At 60.9% G+C, this 15,934-nt stretch overlaps 1 protein-coding gene across 7 annotated transcripts in view; it reads right to left on the bottom strand.

Moving 5' to 3' along the window:
- The window catches only part of SCAP (SREBF chaperone), a 99,149-nt gene that overhangs the window by 754 nt on the left and 82,461 nt on the right, over positions 1-15,934 (bottom strand). For 4 of the 7 annotated variants that reach the window (XM_027522657.1, XM_027522658.1, XM_027522662.1 and 1 more), the window contains 19 exons: positions 12,758-12,915; positions 11,780-12,000; positions 11,496-11,601; positions 10,792-10,964; positions 10,286-10,412; positions 8,671-8,783; positions 7,629-7,723; positions 6,268-6,366; positions 5,890-6,108; positions 4,791-5,167; positions 4,109-4,297; positions 3,826-4,027; positions 3,632-3,747; positions 3,027-3,549; positions 2,861-2,946; positions 1,321-1,403; positions 1,052-1,218; positions 406-486; positions 15-243 (listed from right to left, as the gene is read on the bottom strand). In XM_027522657.1, coding sequence (XP_027378458.1) covers positions 15-243; positions 406-486; positions 1,052-1,218; positions 1,321-1,403; positions 2,861-2,946; positions 3,027-3,549; positions 3,632-3,747; positions 3,826-4,027; positions 4,109-4,297; positions 4,791-5,167; positions 5,890-6,108; positions 6,268-6,366; positions 7,629-7,723; positions 8,671-8,783; positions 10,286-10,412; positions 10,792-10,964; positions 11,496-11,601; positions 11,780-12,000; positions 12,758-12,915 — 3,364 coding nt within the window. The remainder of the gene's footprint in view (positions 1-14; positions 244-405; positions 487-1,051; positions 1,219-1,320; positions 1,404-2,860; positions 2,947-3,026; positions 3,550-3,631; positions 3,748-3,825; positions 4,028-4,108; positions 4,298-4,790; positions 5,168-5,889; positions 6,109-6,267; positions 6,367-7,628; positions 7,724-8,670; positions 8,784-10,285; positions 10,413-10,791; positions 10,965-11,495; positions 11,602-11,779; positions 12,001-12,757; positions 12,916-15,934) is intronic. The other 3 variants (XM_027522659.1, XM_027522661.1, XM_027522660.1) reach the window with 3 other exon arrangements.

A 15,934-nucleotide genomic window follows, 5' to 3' on the forward strand; every position in this document is an offset into this window, starting at 1 on the left:
GCCCCCACGCCTACCTGCTGGATGGAGTAGAGCTTGATGCCCGTGCTGCGGTCCCAGATGCTGATGAGGTCGTCCAGGCCACTGCTGATGACGCACGAGGTGGTGCAGGTGAGGGAGGTGACATCCCCACGGTGAGCGAACATGTGGCTGACCCGGCTGCCGGTCAGCACGTCCCACAGGCAGATGGCCCCGTCTTGGCCTCCGCTGGCCAGCACCATGGTCTGCAGGAGTGGGTGTGGGGGCCTGGTCACTGGTGCCACCTCTGTCCCCAAGGTGTCCCAGTGCCCGGGTGGGAGGGAACCTTCGCCTGCCTCTCGGAGGCCCTGGGGACCAGCTCCCAGGACTCAGAAACAAGGCCGTGGTGGGTCTGGCTCAATGCCCCCACAGCCCACCCACGGCCCTCACCTGGTCAATATACACGGTCGTGATGGCCCCCGAGTGGCCCTGCAGGGTGAAGAGGCAGCACGAATCCTCCAGGCGGAACACCTGCGGCAGAAACAGGCCTCAGGTGCTGGGCTCCTTGGGGTTTTATTTTAATTGGAGGAGAACCGCTTTACAATACTGTGCTGGTCTCTGCTGTGTGTGAATCAGCTGTGAGTACCCACGTGTCCCCTCCTTTGTGTCCCCCACACCTCCTGCTGTCCACCGCGCCCCTCATGGTCTCCAGCGTGCGCTGCGCACGCTGTGTCGCACAGCAGCTCCCCCGACTAGCTGCTCCACACACGGCGCTGGGTGCCAGTGCCACTCTCCCAGCTCACCCCACCTCCTTCCCCGGTGTGTCCACAGTTCTGTCCTCTATGTCTGCGTCTCTATTCCTTCCCCGCAAATGGGTTTAGCAGTACTATTTTTCTGGATTCCACAAATACGTGTGATTATGTCATTTTCATTTTTCTCTGACTTCTCTGGGCTTTTCCAAATCACACTTCGGTCAGGAATTCCCTTCCACAGTTCATTCAAGACACCTCCAGCCTCTCTCTGACTGACCCCAGATGCCCTCCCCCGACCCCTGTGCTGGGCCACCGCGTGCCCAAGAGATGGTGCCGACACTTACTCTCAGTGTGTGGTCCTGGCTGCCAGTCACGAGGCGCCCGGCAGCGGCCTTCAGGGCTGTGATGGGCTTCTGGTGTGCACAGGGCACGGTGTGGGTCAGGTGGCAAGCCACCCTGTCACTGCTGCTGCACGCGGGGGAGGCAGGGGAACTGCCCCGCCCCGGGGCCCCTGGGGACAACAGGCCAGGTGAGGGGCCTCGGAGAAGACACCTGCAGCGGCCCCCGCGCTCCACCCACTAGGTGAGGCCCCTGGCCTGCCCAGGTCGCTGACCTCGGAACTGCAGGGGGCTGAGGGCAGTGTGGGTCTCCAAAGAGAAGAAATCGAGGGAGCCATTGAGTCGGGCGGCCACAATCCTGAAAGACAAGAGTGGCTGCCAGGGGGCTTGCCCTTAGAGCCCCTGGCCGTGGGGCTGAGCGCCACGGGCCTACACAGGCCCGTCCCACTGGCCGGGGAGCAGTGAGGCCGCGAGAGACCTCAGCCCAGACAGAAGCACAGGTGCTGGGACCAGGTGCAGAGCAGGAGGGCCCTGCAACCCCAGTGCCACCCTCTGTGCCTCAGATACTTCATGTGTGAAAATGGGAACAACCGTGTGCGCCTTGTGGGGGCGGGTGGTCGTGAAGAGTAAGTGAGCTGATGATAGTGTAAAGTGGTACCTGGGGAACATGAGTAAGACTGGAAATTTAAAAGTCTGGGGGAGGGGAGTCCCCCTCCACAGCCTGGAGCCATAGGAGAGGCTTCAGTGGAGGTGAGAGGAGCTGAGGCAGGGCTGTGAGGAGCCGCAGAAGGCACTGCTGCCCTATGACAGAAAGGCAGCTCCAACACAGGCACTGCCTGCTCCGTTTCCTGTTTCCACAAGGAAATAAGGATTCTCTCCACCGCCTGGCATTCCTAGGCACAGGCTGATGGGCAGAGATGATGTGTGTGCTCTGTGGCCCCAAAGCCTTGGGGCGAGTGGGGTTCACAAGTTTTCAGCCCATAAAGCTGAATGGTCCACAGCAGAGCTGGGGCAGAGGAAGGAGAGGGCAGAGCCGTGGACGCAGAGCTAGGCTGAGACACGTGGGCTTTCCCTAAAATGTCAAAAAACCCACCAGTGGGGGAGAGTTCCAAGCTCGGGGGAACCCAGTGAACTTGGCCAGGCTACACAGTAGGATGTCAGCTGAGACCTAAGCAGAAAGCCACCAGAAACTGACAACTCAGGGCGAGGGGTGTCCCCACCGCAGAAAACAAGGCTCTGCTCTAGCTCAGATGCCGGGCCACACACGCTCAGGGACCTGGAAGGAAGAGCCAGCCAGCATGATGGGCAGCTGAGGCGGTCACCAGAGGCACTTGGGTGGGTGAGCCCTGGGTCTATCAGCCCAGAGGTGCGGGGGCCCAGTCTGAGTAGCTGGGACCTCCCCCCACCACCACCACCATGGAGGCGATGGTGTGATGGCGTGCTGGGAACACCTGGCCAAAAGGCATGGTGAAGAGGCAGGCAAGAAGAGTCTACAGCATCAAAGGGGAAGGCGAGTTTTTACAAGGCAGTAGTTCTAAAGATGCGTTTTTCTGGAACTGAAAACCCAGAAGGGTCAGTAGTGACGGCTACCTAGACGAGTCTGACCTCAAAGGGTGAGAGGAAGACTGTCAGTGGTGAAGGGCCTTCTTTCACTCCCCACCTTTACCCTTTTGAGTTGTCACCTCCCATCAAGGCAGACTTCCTGCAACTCACAGGTGTGGGCTGTGTCACACCAGGGAAGGGGGAGCAGGGCTCGACCTCAGTGTGTGCAGAGCTGGGCGTCTAGGGGTGAGGCGGGCCTCCTAGCGCTCCCACCTTTTGTCCAGGAAAACGAGGGCCGTGATGCCTGATGACACTTCCTCACTGCTGCAGCGCAGGGTGCCCTCGATGGCGTCCCACACCTGGGGGCCCAGAGGCTGTGAGCACCTGTAACTGGGAACACCCACGACCCCCCTGCCTCCCTCCAGCCCCCGCTGCCCACCTCCAGCCGGCCACTGCTCCGCCCCACCACGATGAGGCTGCCCTGCAACTCCAGACTCCAGATGGAGCCATCTGCGCTGGGGGCCCAGGCGAGGGACGGGCAGCTCTTCTCGGGAGGAAAGCCAGCCTCGTCCTCAGGGGCCAGGGGGAACGTGGGCCCGGGAGAGGGTGGGCGCAGGGCTGGCGTGTGCACGGGAGCCATGCCCCCCTCCTGGTACACGCGCTGCACCAGGCGGCTGAAGTCGTAGCCTGCGGAGTCTTGAGCACGGCGGCCCGCCCGGTACCGGGGCTCGGGCTGAACCGGCTCGGGGAGCTGTGGCCGCGCTGCAAAGTTGGTGTCAATCAAGCAGGTGAGGTCTGGCTGGTCCCCAAAGAGGGCAGGGGGTGGAGGGCCCCGGGGCCGGTGCCGCAGCGGAGGGCTGTCCCCAGGCTCCTCCGGGCCACCCTTCCCGCCGTCCGACAGCCGTTCCCAGGTCTCCTGAGTCTCCAGCCCGCTACCAACACCGCTGTCCCGCCGCTGCCTGCTAGGGGCGGGGAGACTGGGTGAGGGAGAGGGCGGGGCCTGGGAGAAGGAGGGGCTAGGGCAGGGCAGGGCGGAGCACCTACCCCGGGTGCGGGATGCGGGTGAGGCAGTCTCCGGTCTGCGCGTCCCATACACACACGTGGCCTGCCAGGCAACAGCTCACCAGTAGCATCCCGTCGCTGGCCAGACACTCGATGTCCTGCGGGAGCGCGGCATGCACATGGGCACTGGCGGCGGCGCGGCTCGGCCCCCCGCGCCCCCGGCCCCGTCCACTCACCATGAGGTGCCCGCGCAGCACCAGGGGCACAATCTCCGTCTCGGGGGGCGCGTAGCCATAATCGTCGCAGGGCAGCTCCCCCCGCCGCCGCCGGCCGGGCCCCGCGCCGGGCTGCCCGTAGTTGCGCGGGCAGAGCACACGGTACAGGCAGAGCAGCAGCAGCACAAGCACGATGCCTGAGGCCAGGCCAAGCGCCGCCACCCTGCATCGGGCAGAGCCTGGTGAGACCTGCCCCGACCCCCCGACCCCGCCGGCCGCCCCACCCCCGACTCATGGGCCTTACTTGTACAGGGTGAGGTCTCTGTGCGCCTGCGCCGTGCCTGGCCCCTTGGGGCCGGCCTCCCAGAGCCCACCCTGCCCGGGCCGGGGCGGGGGCCAGGCGCTGCGGCCATCCTGAGGGTGCCGGCCCTCCAGAGCCTCCCGCGGGTTCAGGCGGAGCGTGACGGGGATGACAGGCAGCAGGCTGACGTACCTGAGCCGGGCAGCGCTCAGCCTCAGCGGAGACGCCCTCGGAGGGCCTGCTGCTGCCCAGGGCCCCCTCTACTCTCCCCATGGGACTCGGCCTGCTCTGCCAAGCTCCAAGAACATCCTCCCAAGACAGTCTTCCCAGCAGTAGGCTCCCCCGCTCCAGCTCTGGCACCCCAACCTTGCCCTGTCACAGACTCCACCACCCTAGCAATCACTGTCCCTCTGTCACCAATTCTGGCAGAGTGGGGGGAAGTGAGGTGTGGATCTCATTTTGGCTAAGTAGCTGACAGCGACCTATGACCTCATAGAGCGGGGCCCAGGGACTCAGGTTGTGGCTACTGAGAGCACTGCTTCCTACCCCACAACCTGATGGGTGTTTATTTCAAAGAAAATTCAGAATTCAAACCCACGGGTCTCCCTTCTGAGGGAAGGGGTGCTCTGGGGGCAGTGAGCTGACACGACCAGGTGGGAGGGGGGACCCAGCTCAGCCCACCCACCTCTTGGCCAGTGTGATGTTGTAATAGCTGAAGAGCGTGGGCCAGTGGCGGAAGGACAGTTTCCTCCAGAGCTCCTCGTCCTCGGGCCCCCAGGTGACCTCTGGGGCCGGGCTGTCATGGACGCCCTCGGCGAGACCCCCGGGCTCAGGCGGCTCCCCTGGCAACGTCTGGTTCTCGGGTAACTTGGAGGCATCCGGCGGGAAGATGGAAAAGGCAGGATCCGGGTGGCTGGCAGGCAGCACGCCACTGGGCACAGGCAGAGGAGCCAGGGCACCCTCGCCCAGCGGGCTCTGCTCCGTTACCTGGGCGGCCAGGTAGGTGCGCAGCCCAGCTGGGTCCGTGTACACAAGGATGCCGATCCACACCACCGTGCCAGCCTGCAGCAGGGAGTGGGGGCTCAGCAGGACCCCAGGGAGGAAGGGGCAGCCTTCACCCGCTGTACACTCGGCCCTCACGCTGGAAAGCGGCAGGCCAGAGGGTAGAGAGAGGACACAGGCCACCTGTCCTTCCCTTCTGCCTCAAGTCCTCTATGACTAAGACCAACTGCCCCCCTGGACGGACCAAGCTCCCTTTCCATGCTCGGGTTTGAGACTCCTGGCCGAAATAGAGAGAGGCACCCTGGGTTTGATACAGAACTTTCCCACCCTAACCGCTCCCTCAGCTTGGGCCCCCATGGTCAGCATAGCCACAGGGACCAGCTGCCTGACCTGCTCCAGGGACACCACGGGTCTCAGTCCTCAGAGGGCCTCAGCCCCGCTCCCCTCTCACTTCAGCCAACCTTGCTCCTTCTTCCGTCTGCCCAGCCAGCATTTCCTGCTGCCTGCACAGTGAACCCTGACTTGGGGAACCACCTGGTTCCATCCCAGAGCATCTGTCCTGGTCACTCTGGGCAGACTCCTCTCCCTGATGACACCAGCTGCTTCTCCAGAGACAGGCTTCTCACCCCAGAAACCACAAGGTCTGGGCAGAAGGGGAGAAGGGGAGGCTTCCCAAAGCTAGGCTTCCAGGGGCCACAAGGGCCTGGGGAGCACCCCCCCAAGACAAATGCAAACGGCAAGAGGACTGTGAGTGCGGGCCTGCGGGTGGGGGTGGCAGGTACCATGATGAGGCGCTGTGCCAGGCGGGTTCGGGCCAGGAAGTAGATGACACGCAGCCGCTTGGGGAGACGCAGGTTGCGGAAGGAGGACGGCTGCAGTGTGATGGTGTGGGGCATGGATGGCCGCACAGTCGGCTGCCGCTCAAAGCGTGTTGGCCGCCCCACCGGCTTGGCTGGGGGCAGGCAGGCCTCAGGGGGCAGCCGCTTGTTCAGGTCCGCCAGCTGTTGGGGGTGCAGTGGTCAGGGCCTGGAGCCGCGGTCCAGAAGCTCCCACTTGGGGCTGCGGCCCTGCCCTAGGTCTGCCCTGTCTTGCCCAGAGACCCCTGAGCACAGCCAGGGCTGAGGAGGAGGTGGTTAGGGCAGGGCTCAGCCCACTCCTACCTCCATCCGGCGAATGTCAATGGACAGGACAGTGGTGAAAAACAGCATCTGAAGGAAAAAGTCAGACACCAGCCCCACGACGGCAAAAAGACAGAACTCCTGGAAAAAAGGCAATGAGAGGACACTGACCTCAGGGCCCAGCACTGGAGAACCAGTTCCCTGCCTGCTGCGGCCGCAGCCCCATATGGGAGCCTCATGGGCCCTGACCACTGCACCCCAAACAGCTGGCACCCTGGACGCTGGAGGGCAGTTTCTTGCGAGGCACAGCAGGGAGGAGAGATGCTGGAACTTTGACATCTAGGAGCCACCAAGGAGGATGCAGCAGCAGCTCCCTCCCTCCCCATGAGGGGCAGCAGAGACCCCTGGCACTGATGCCCCAGCAGCCTGCAGTACTCCAAAAGCCCTCCCTAACTGAGGCCCCAGCCCTGCTCATGTACCAGAGACCAACACCTACCAAGAGCCCAGGCCTGGCCTGGTTTGGAGGCTCTCAGAAATTCCTTATTCCTGGCCAATGACTACACTGGACCAATGAAAGGAGAGGAAGAGCACGGGGAGAATGAATTCTACCCAGCAACTGAAAAGGGGAGTCTCTTTCCTCCCCAGGCTCTGTGGACAGATGCAGTTTTCTCGGGTTTAGGTTTTCCTCCTCTGCCCTTGTTGAGACCTCTGGTGCATCACCATGGCTTCTACTCAAATGTGAGGAAAATGAAGAATGGAGTGCACAGTGGCACATCAGCCCTCATGTCCCAAGACCGTCCGCGTCCTGCAGACGCCCTCTGGTGGGGTAGGGTGGGGAGCCTGGGAGCCCTGGGTTCCTTCCCAAACCTCAGCTGGCCTGCCAGTCGTGGGGAAAGGACAGGAGGCAACAACTCCTTACTCCCTTCACAAAACTTCCAGGCAGCAACAGTGGGCTTCCTGCTCGCAGCCCCAGGGCTCAGCAATGGCTGGTGGCTCTCCCAGGGTCGGGCCACGGGTCTCGAGGGTGCAGGGGCGGGTCAGGGCTCAGGCCCTGAAAGGCAGGGGGGCCTCACCACTTTCTGCCTGAGAACTGGGAAACGGGGCCTGACTGGACTGTGCTGCGGGCAGCCAGCTTCCTCTCCTGCCACTTGAGTGAGGGACGGCAGTGAGTGGTCATGGGTGAGGGGTCATGGGTCTGAGACTGCCAGGCTGTAGCTCGGCTTACTGAGTCCTCCTCCTGGGCCAGTTCCACCAGGGCCTCTCTGTGCACAGTGACAGCCAGCCTGCCAGTAGAGGGGCCACCTCACAGGAGAGGGCAGCAGCAAGGCAGGGTGTGCCCTGCACAGCTGGGAGGCTCAGTAATGGGCTCCACGCGGCCCAAGCTGCAGACCCGGAGGCCTCACCTGGATGGCAGGCACTAGGGTGAAGTAGCCAATGAGGACGATGCCCAGCTCTGTGGCCATGTTCTTCATGATGGACCAGCTCTCGCTGCTCAGGCCTGCAGGGGACAACGGGGCCATACGGCAACACATAACCTCTGTCCACTGCATGTGGGCTGACGACTGCATGGCCCACAAGACAGCTGCCCACCAAATGCTCCAACCCTAAGGACCCTGCTATGGGCACAGCTTTACAGGGAAGTGGGGCCTGAAGGTCCGGAGGAGAGCTCCGACCATCTGAGGAAGGGAGAAGCGGGTTGCTGACTTGAGCAGACCTAGGAGAGCCACATCCACCCAGACCGGCATGTCTAACCTCACATGTGGCAGAGGGCTCGAGGGACAGGAGAGCCGGCTGTGTCCTACCTCAGCCCCTGCTGGGCCCCGGGCCACCACACAGTCGCACATTTAAAGCTCTGAGCGCCTAGTGGGCAGCGGCCGTTTCCCCCGGTCTCCTCGGAACCCCATGTCTAGTGCAGGGCCTGGCCTCTCACGCAGGCTCACAAAGCTTTGCTGAGTGAAGGAACAGCCTGCCCCGGCCCTGTTCCCACAGATACGGGCTGAGGTGGAAGAGGAAGAGGAGATGTGAGAGTTCAGACCTCCAGGCCCAGGCTCTTTCCCCACTTTCCCCAGAACCCAGCTCCCCAGCTCCTGCCACTAAGGCCACGCGGGTCTTTCCTGGCAGCTGTGGAGGCAGCGTCTCTGAGCTGACCCGCTCCAGGGGTCTGGGCCTCACGTGATAGAGTTGGGCAGGAAGAGAAAAGACCAGCTGCCAGCCGGACAAAGGGCCAAACACGTGAGCCCGCAGCAGAGGCGGTTTGTGGTCTTACTGACATGTGGACCTGGACAAAACAGGGCCCTGGGCTCCATGGCTGCACAGGGCTCACGCTAACAAGTGGGCGTGTTAGTAGAGGCCGGGGCGAGGGAGGCTCCTGGGCTCCCCGTTCCCTCGGCAGGAGGAGGTGCAGCACAACCCCCGCCGCCATGCCCCCTACTCCCCTCCTGTTACCTTGGGCAATGCGCAGCTTCACCTCGAGGTCCACCGGGGTGGAGACGACGGACTTGGTGAGCACCAGCACGTTCTCCAGCCCGATGACCACCACCAGGTAGGGGAAGATCTCCCTGGGGACAGAGCGGGGTGGGGGGAGGAGGGTGCTGAGGGGGTCCCCAACACACGGCTGCTCCTCAGCAGGCCTGGCTCCTGGGGCCCTGCGGGGTCTGGCCCACAGTGGGGGCTGCCAAGCAACTCCCACATCACAGGACTGGAACCCCACCCTCCAGGAGGCCTTTGTCTACATGGCTCGCAGCTTTCAGGCTGGCTTCCAAGTCGTGCCGAGGAGCCAGCCACCATCCTGCTCTCCATCTGTCCAGCACCGTGGGAAGAGGCCCCCACTGCCCAGCTGCCAGAGCACAGCTCCCCGGCCCTTCCCACACCACACCATCAGCCAGAGGAGCCCCTACCACAGCACGCCAGGCCAGGCCATCAGGACTAAATGGAAGGGGATGAGGCCAGCCTGAAGCCCTACTCGCCTCTGAAGAGAAGCTGCGTGTAGAGAAGGGCAATCGTTTCTAGAGAAAACTCCCCCAGCTCTCTCAGACCACAGGCTCCCGCTCCCTGACTAGGGAACACCAGCCGAGCACGGCGCTGGGATCTCCGCTAGGGGGCGGTGCGGGGGGGGGCGGGCTCTGAGGAGGCAGAGCAGACAGCTATCGTTGAGGGGTGATTAGCATCATCAGGTCTAGGAAAGGAAGCAAATGTTCTACAAGCAAGGGAAGGAAGAGGAAACACAAGATCGCTGTTCCTGGGAGCAGCCTGACAAGCCAAGGCAGGGCACAGGCCAGTCGGCCGTGATCACTAACAGGCTGGCGGGGTCCAGGGCAGGACCATGTTTCTGAGAGAAACGGAAGGGAAGCAAACGGTGGGAAGGTGACAAATCAGAGTGTGCTTATGGCCTGTATCTTTTAAAATGCTTACTCCAAAGGGACCTACCAAGCAATTTAAATGTTTTAATATTAAGAAAGGACGAAACGTACGGTCTCTATGTCACACTCATCTATGGCTTAAGCTGTTGAGAAGCAACGTGCACATGTATTTAAAATATATAAACACATGGTTGGATGGCATCACCGACTCAGTGGACACGAGTTTGAGCAAACTCTGGGAGACAGTGAAGGACAGGGAAACCCGGCGTGCTGCAGTCCATGGGGTCGCAGAGTCAGACACAACTCAGCAACGAACAACAACAATTCACACATCTATACACCCTCAGACACACAGACGCACACAATACATTCCCACACATATGCGTAAACACATACATACACACATATAAATACTTACCCCATATATACACACAAACATACACATGAATATACACACACATACACACACCTATGGATGTATTATATGTAAATATACATATGGTTTGTATATAAATATGTATGATCGTAAGCCAGGTAACTCAAAAAAGAAAAAACACATACCTCTTAAGTGTCAAAATTACCATGTGAAAATATAGGGTAACAGCAAGTGTCGAGGGCAGGGCAGGCCAAGCACCCAGAGGTGCATGATGCTCCGGCCTGCGGGCCCACCCTGCCCCCCAGGGGAGCCTGCTGGGACCTACCCGCCATTGAGCGTGGGTGTCAGGCCGAAGAGTGTGCAGAGCCCCACAGACATGAGCAGCGAGCTGAGCACTGTGACGACGGCAGCCAGAGCCAGGCCCCACTTGGACTTGACCATGTCGATCTTACCTGGAGGGCAAAGAATACATCAGGGCAGCCTCTCCCCAGAGCCTGGCTCACTGGGCCCTGTATCCTGGGAGCTGGGAGGGGGTGTGCCTGACATTCGAGGAAGAGAAGGCCCTGGTTTGCGCAGAGAATGTGTACCCTTCCCAGTCTCAGGGCACAGTGTCCTTGAAAACCTTCCCAGGAAGGGACTCTGTGAGTAGTGGGAGGAACCCTGGACCTACCCAAGCCCCTCAGGCCCCGCTGGGGGATGAAGCCCCAGCTTCGGTGACCAGCTGGCACATTCTACATCTCTGCCTGGGCCCCTGAAGAGGCAGGGAAGGAGGGATCTGGAAACGCCCCAATTAGCTGGGAGAAAGCCCTGGCCTCTGTGCTGTGGACCTACGTGTGGAGAAGTAGATGTAGGCGAACAGGATGATGTAGGTGGTCACCAGGGGGATGAGCTCAGCGATGCCAATCTCCTCCTTGAAGTGCACATGGACCAGGCTCTCTGCTCTGAGGCTGCAGTTGGGGCTGGGGTGCAGGAGCATCAGGCGGGCCCGCAGGCTGCCCAGGAACCTGGGTGGGGGGTGGGAGATGGCCTGTCCCTCTCTGTCCGGGGGACAAAGGCAATCCCTGAAGGAAGGTCGGCTGGGGATTCCCTCCTCGCGGTGTCTAACCTTCCCTCCAGTCTTGAGGGGGTTGGCCCAGCTGTCTCAGAACGCCCCTGAGGACCCCACTCCCAACCTATCACTGCGCTCTGACTGCCACAGGCCTAGAACAGCCCATCGGGGGCCCCCTCCGTGCCCTCGCCCCTTGGAGAACTGTCTGCTGCGCTCTCCCAAGTCACATGGGGCTTGGCAGTCACCAGCTTGGGACCCCCACCCGAGGCTCCAGAGAGACCATGGGGGCACCAGGACCCTGAGCTTGCCAGGCCTGCCTTCCCCATTGTTCTTAGTCAGCTGTCAGGTGGCCCCCCTCAAGCGTGAGCAGACAGCACCCTGAGGGACATGAACATTTCAGCAGAAGGCCTGAGAACTCCAAGCTCCCGGGGGCACTGTGGACACTCCAAATGGAAAAGCTGCCTGCTGTGCCGCAGGCCAGCCTTACTTGGCGTGGTAGTGCTGGAAGACCAGGGTGATGGTGTATGAGACCAGCCGCTTCCTGGTGTACAGGCTCACCCCGCTGTACTTCCCAGGGACGCCAAACAGCAGGTCTGCAGACAGAGGGCAACAGGTGCTGACAAAGGACCGGCAGCTACGTAGGGATACCAAGGACCCCTTTCTACCCAACCCTGAGAAACTCAGGGCAACCCCAGATCTGCCAGAGCAGCCTCCAAAGAGGATGTGGTGACTGACAGGCCCCCGATGGCTCTCAAGGGACTGCCCGGGCACCTTTGAGTGTGGCCGAGGTCTGCAGGGTTTTGGGCTCGTGCTGGTGGATGGTCCTGATGATGTCGGGATCTGCGTGGAAGCGCTCCCTGTCATTCTGCCAGAAGTTCCCGGGGGAGAGCAGCAGGCATCCATGCTCGGGCAGGAGGTTGCGGAGCTTCCTGAGGCCTGGCAGCAGGTCAGTCACCTGCAGGCACACGTCCTCCAGGCTCCTGGTCCCGGAGCTGTGCGGGGGACAGGACGAGGTGCTGCCGAGTCTGCCGGCCCCACACAGCCCCGCGCGTGAAGCTCCCAGGTGCCTGGTGTCTCAAAGGGCCGAGGACAAGGGCAGCCGGGGAAGTTCTTCCAGGGGCTCAGCCACCACATGGGGAGGCAGCCTGACCTTCCAAGTGCACGTGGAGCCCCAAAGCCCAGCCCCTCCGAGGAGAGGCGTGCTTGGGAGTGAGCACAGCTCCCTCACTAGAACCCCTGCAGTTCGGCAGGCAGAGGAGGCAGGATGAAAACCAGGGGCTGTGTGTGGCCCAAGCCCTCAGCTAACCTCAACTAGCACTGAGGCAGCCTGCAGGGCAGCACGCCCCAGAGAAGCACTGGTGGGCTGGGACTCCAGGAGGGGACCTCTGGGCACAGCTGGCTTCTCGTCAGCTTGGCCACCATCACACTCGCATCTCACAAGCTCTGGGCAGTGAGCCCTCAGGGCCACCAGTCAACCGGGTCTCGGAGAGCCTGTCCCAGGGTCAGCCCAGTGGATCTGTCTGTGTGAGGCCTGGGGACGACGCTCAGGGCTCTCGGCACAGGTCTGAGGGGAACACAGCTGCAGTGGACCCAGCAGCTGTGTGGACTTTCGCCCCTGAGAAAGGCGAAGCGAGCTCACCCACCCTCTTAGTCTCGCAGAGCTAGCCAGCTCGGTAGATTTATGCTGAGGGCTGTGCCCCACCTTAGGTGTGGAGCTGGGTCGGGGAGGCTGGGGCCTGGCATGGATACCTGTCTTTCAGCACGTGGTTCCGAATCTCCTCCACCAGCTGGAATGCCCTCGACAGAGGTGAGCGGAACACATCTACTGCTAGGAGGTTCTTGTGCCAGGGAGACACGGAAGATTTCACAAATATCTGCTGGATATAAGCCACCGGGGCCCCCACGTACTGCGGAAGAGATGGGGGATGGTAGAAAGGTCAGTACTCATGCTGGGAAAGTCCCATGGACAGAGGAGCCAGGCGGGCTACAGTCCATGGGGTTGCAAAGAGTCGGACACGGCTGAGTGACTGAACCACCACCAGCGAGATAGCTCAGCACAAGAGGGAGAAGCACGGCCGGTCCTGGGCAAGGACTGGCTGAGCACCCAGTATGGGCAACACCGTACAGCCCTTCAAACACGAAGACGCCCAGGGACTCCCATGGCAGCCCAGTGGTTAAGACTCTGAGCTTCCACAGCCGGGGACTCGGGCTGGATCCCTGGTCAGGAAATGGATCCCACATGCCACAAGTAAAGATCCTGCATACCCACAAAGACGGAAGATCCCGCGTGCCACCATTCAGACCTGGCACAGCAAAATAAGTATTAAAAAAAAAGACTCTGTCCTTCCACCGCAAGGGGTGTGGATTCCACCCCTGGTCAGGGAACTAAGATCCCACATGCTGCGTGGGGTGACCAAAAAAATTTTTTTTTAAATAATGAAGACGTTCACAAGGGCCTTCTCACCACTGAATAAACCACTTTCCTACCTATTTCTCAACAGAACAGTGACCACAGGCCATTAACTGAGTCTGGCACCTGTTTTACTAAAGAAAGTTTTCCTGCAACAGAGCCACAGCCACCCCATTCCACACTGTTCTGCTTTCACACAACAATGAGAGGTGAGAGTTCACAACAGACAGAGTGACCCTCAAAGCCTGCACAAGACCTGTATCACCCAGCCCTTGACGCCAAACGCCTGAGGACCTGCCAAGAGGCCACAAGCTCCCCAAGGGCAGAACCCACCGTGCTGACCCTGGTCTTGCCACTTGCAGGTCAGTGGATTTTGAGCTCAGCAGACCCAGTCTTAAATCTCTGCTCTCCGAAGTGTGTGGCCTTGGAAATAACTTTGACGTCTCTGGATTTCAGTTTCTTCAGCGTGACATGGGGATAATGACGTTCACACTGCAGCATCACTAGGACGCGTGTGCACACACACAGTGCAAGCAGAGACTAAGTGTCCATGGACATGTAAGCGAGCACAGGTGTGGCGTGTCCTCTCACTGGCCAGCACGACTCTCCTATGAGACGCAAAGTGACTCCAGGTCTCCGGACTTGAGCAGGATGTGAGGATTCCTACCCAGATCTCACTGAAACACCACACTCCCCTCACCAGAACCTGCCGTATATCCTTAAATGCACTTAAGTGACAAAGTGACACACACATAACAGGCAAGGAACGACTCCCAGCGGTGGACATGTCGAGAAGCAGCCCCAAAACAAGACTGGACTGGCCGCGGCAGGGTTATGGCCGGGAGGAGCTGCGTGGGGGCTGTGAGGTGGGAGGGGTAGTGGGAGGGTGGGAGGGGTAGTGGGAGGGTGGGAGGGGAGGTGAGGCGGTGAGGAGCGGGTAGTGGAGGGGCGGGAGGGGTGGTCAGGAGGCGGGGGGCAGGAGGGGGCAGGGGCAGCTCAGACAGCACAGGGGTGTCCTGATGGGAGTAATGGAAATCATAGGGCAATGAGGGGGCCGGGATGACGCCTGACTGAACTGTCTGGGTTTTAACCAGGTGACGAAGAAAAGCCCTGACTGTCTCAGAGGGAAGGGCGACCTTACAAAGCAGCGCTCCAGGGAACACTAAAGTTAGACCATCATCTACCCGGAGACAGGGAAGGCCAGCCTGCAGCCATGGGGTGCTGTGAGGTGCCGGCTGGAGGGAGCTGGGCCTGGTTGGGGATGGGAGGACGTCCCGACACCTGTGCGGCTGTCAGGAACTCTGAAGGGCGGGTGTGAGGAGAGCATGCCATCCACCAGCAACAACGTGGTGCTCCAGCATAAGCACAGGCCAAAATACTGATCATACAAAGCACCCCAGGCACCACCTGAGCCTTGGTGAAATGTGCATTTCTGACAGGCGCTGGGGATAGAAGCCTCACCAGCTTAGCCTTCTGCACAGACCAGACCTGGCAGACGATGTCAGGAGGTGCAGAGGGACCTGCACAGAACGGACGCCACCTGAGCTCCTCGACTCGACCCAGCTCGCAGCTCCAAAGGGAGAGCGACACTGGGGTGAGCACCCTCCAGCATCTCCGCGAAGGACATGGCATGGCACCCAGGGACAGCTGGCCCGGTAGAGCCGCCAGACTGTTCCCAGTGGGCACGAGGCTGTGACCGCAGAGACCACCTCCTCCACCCCTCAACCCGGGGCCCAACTGAAGCTTCAGTTTCCAAGCAGGACTGCTCCCTGGCCCTCCAGTCCAAACCCAGACCCCACCAGGCCTCCATTTCAGCAGAGCAACAAAGAATGTACTTCAGAACCAGAGTTCTCCATCAGGGCTCTTGGGATGGCCCCAGGAGTTCTGTAAGCACCCTGACCAACTCACATTTCTTCTCAGAAGTGTCTCTACTATCATAACCTCGTCATTGTTAGGGGAGAGGATCCACGGCTTTCAGATTGCACAGAATCTGAACCCCCTCGGCCCCACACGCCTCTCTCTCCTTTGACCTTCCATCTGCTCAGGTAAACCCCCCTGCTCATCTGCTCCCACTCCTCAGCAGGTGAGGCTCACCAGGCAAAACCACAGAGAGGAGAGCCCATGCACAGCCGTGCGCTTCGCCTGGCCCTCCGTCTGCAGGCCGGCCCTCACTCGCCTTCCCGACTTCCAGCTGAACTCTCCAAGCGGCTATCCCACATCCGCCCAGCTCTTTCAGGATCTTGGGTCAGTTTAGCATGTCTGTATCAAACTCATCGTCCAGTGTATGTGCCCTCAACTCCCCTCTTCCAGGCATCCCAACTCTCTTACAGTGGTTTACCTAACAGGCAGGAGCCTAACTCTCGTCATTCATTCACTGTCCCACTCACTGTCTCGGTTGGGGTTCCCCCAGCAGCACACCCTGGACACATGGTGTCCTCAGGAGGTGGTGTGAACACGGGCAGGGGAGCAGGGACAGGGCAGGGCAAGGAAGGCCACCACCAAGGGTGGGCTGCTGA

The sequence above is a fragment of the Bos indicus x Bos taurus genome, chromosome 22 (assembly GCF_003369695.1).
Source record: "Bos indicus x Bos taurus breed Angus x Brahman F1 hybrid chromosome 22, Bos_hybrid_MaternalHap_v2.0, whole genome shotgun sequence".
Classification (NCBI taxonomy): Eukaryota; Metazoa; Chordata; class Mammalia; order Artiodactyla; family Bovidae; genus Bos; species Bos indicus x Bos taurus.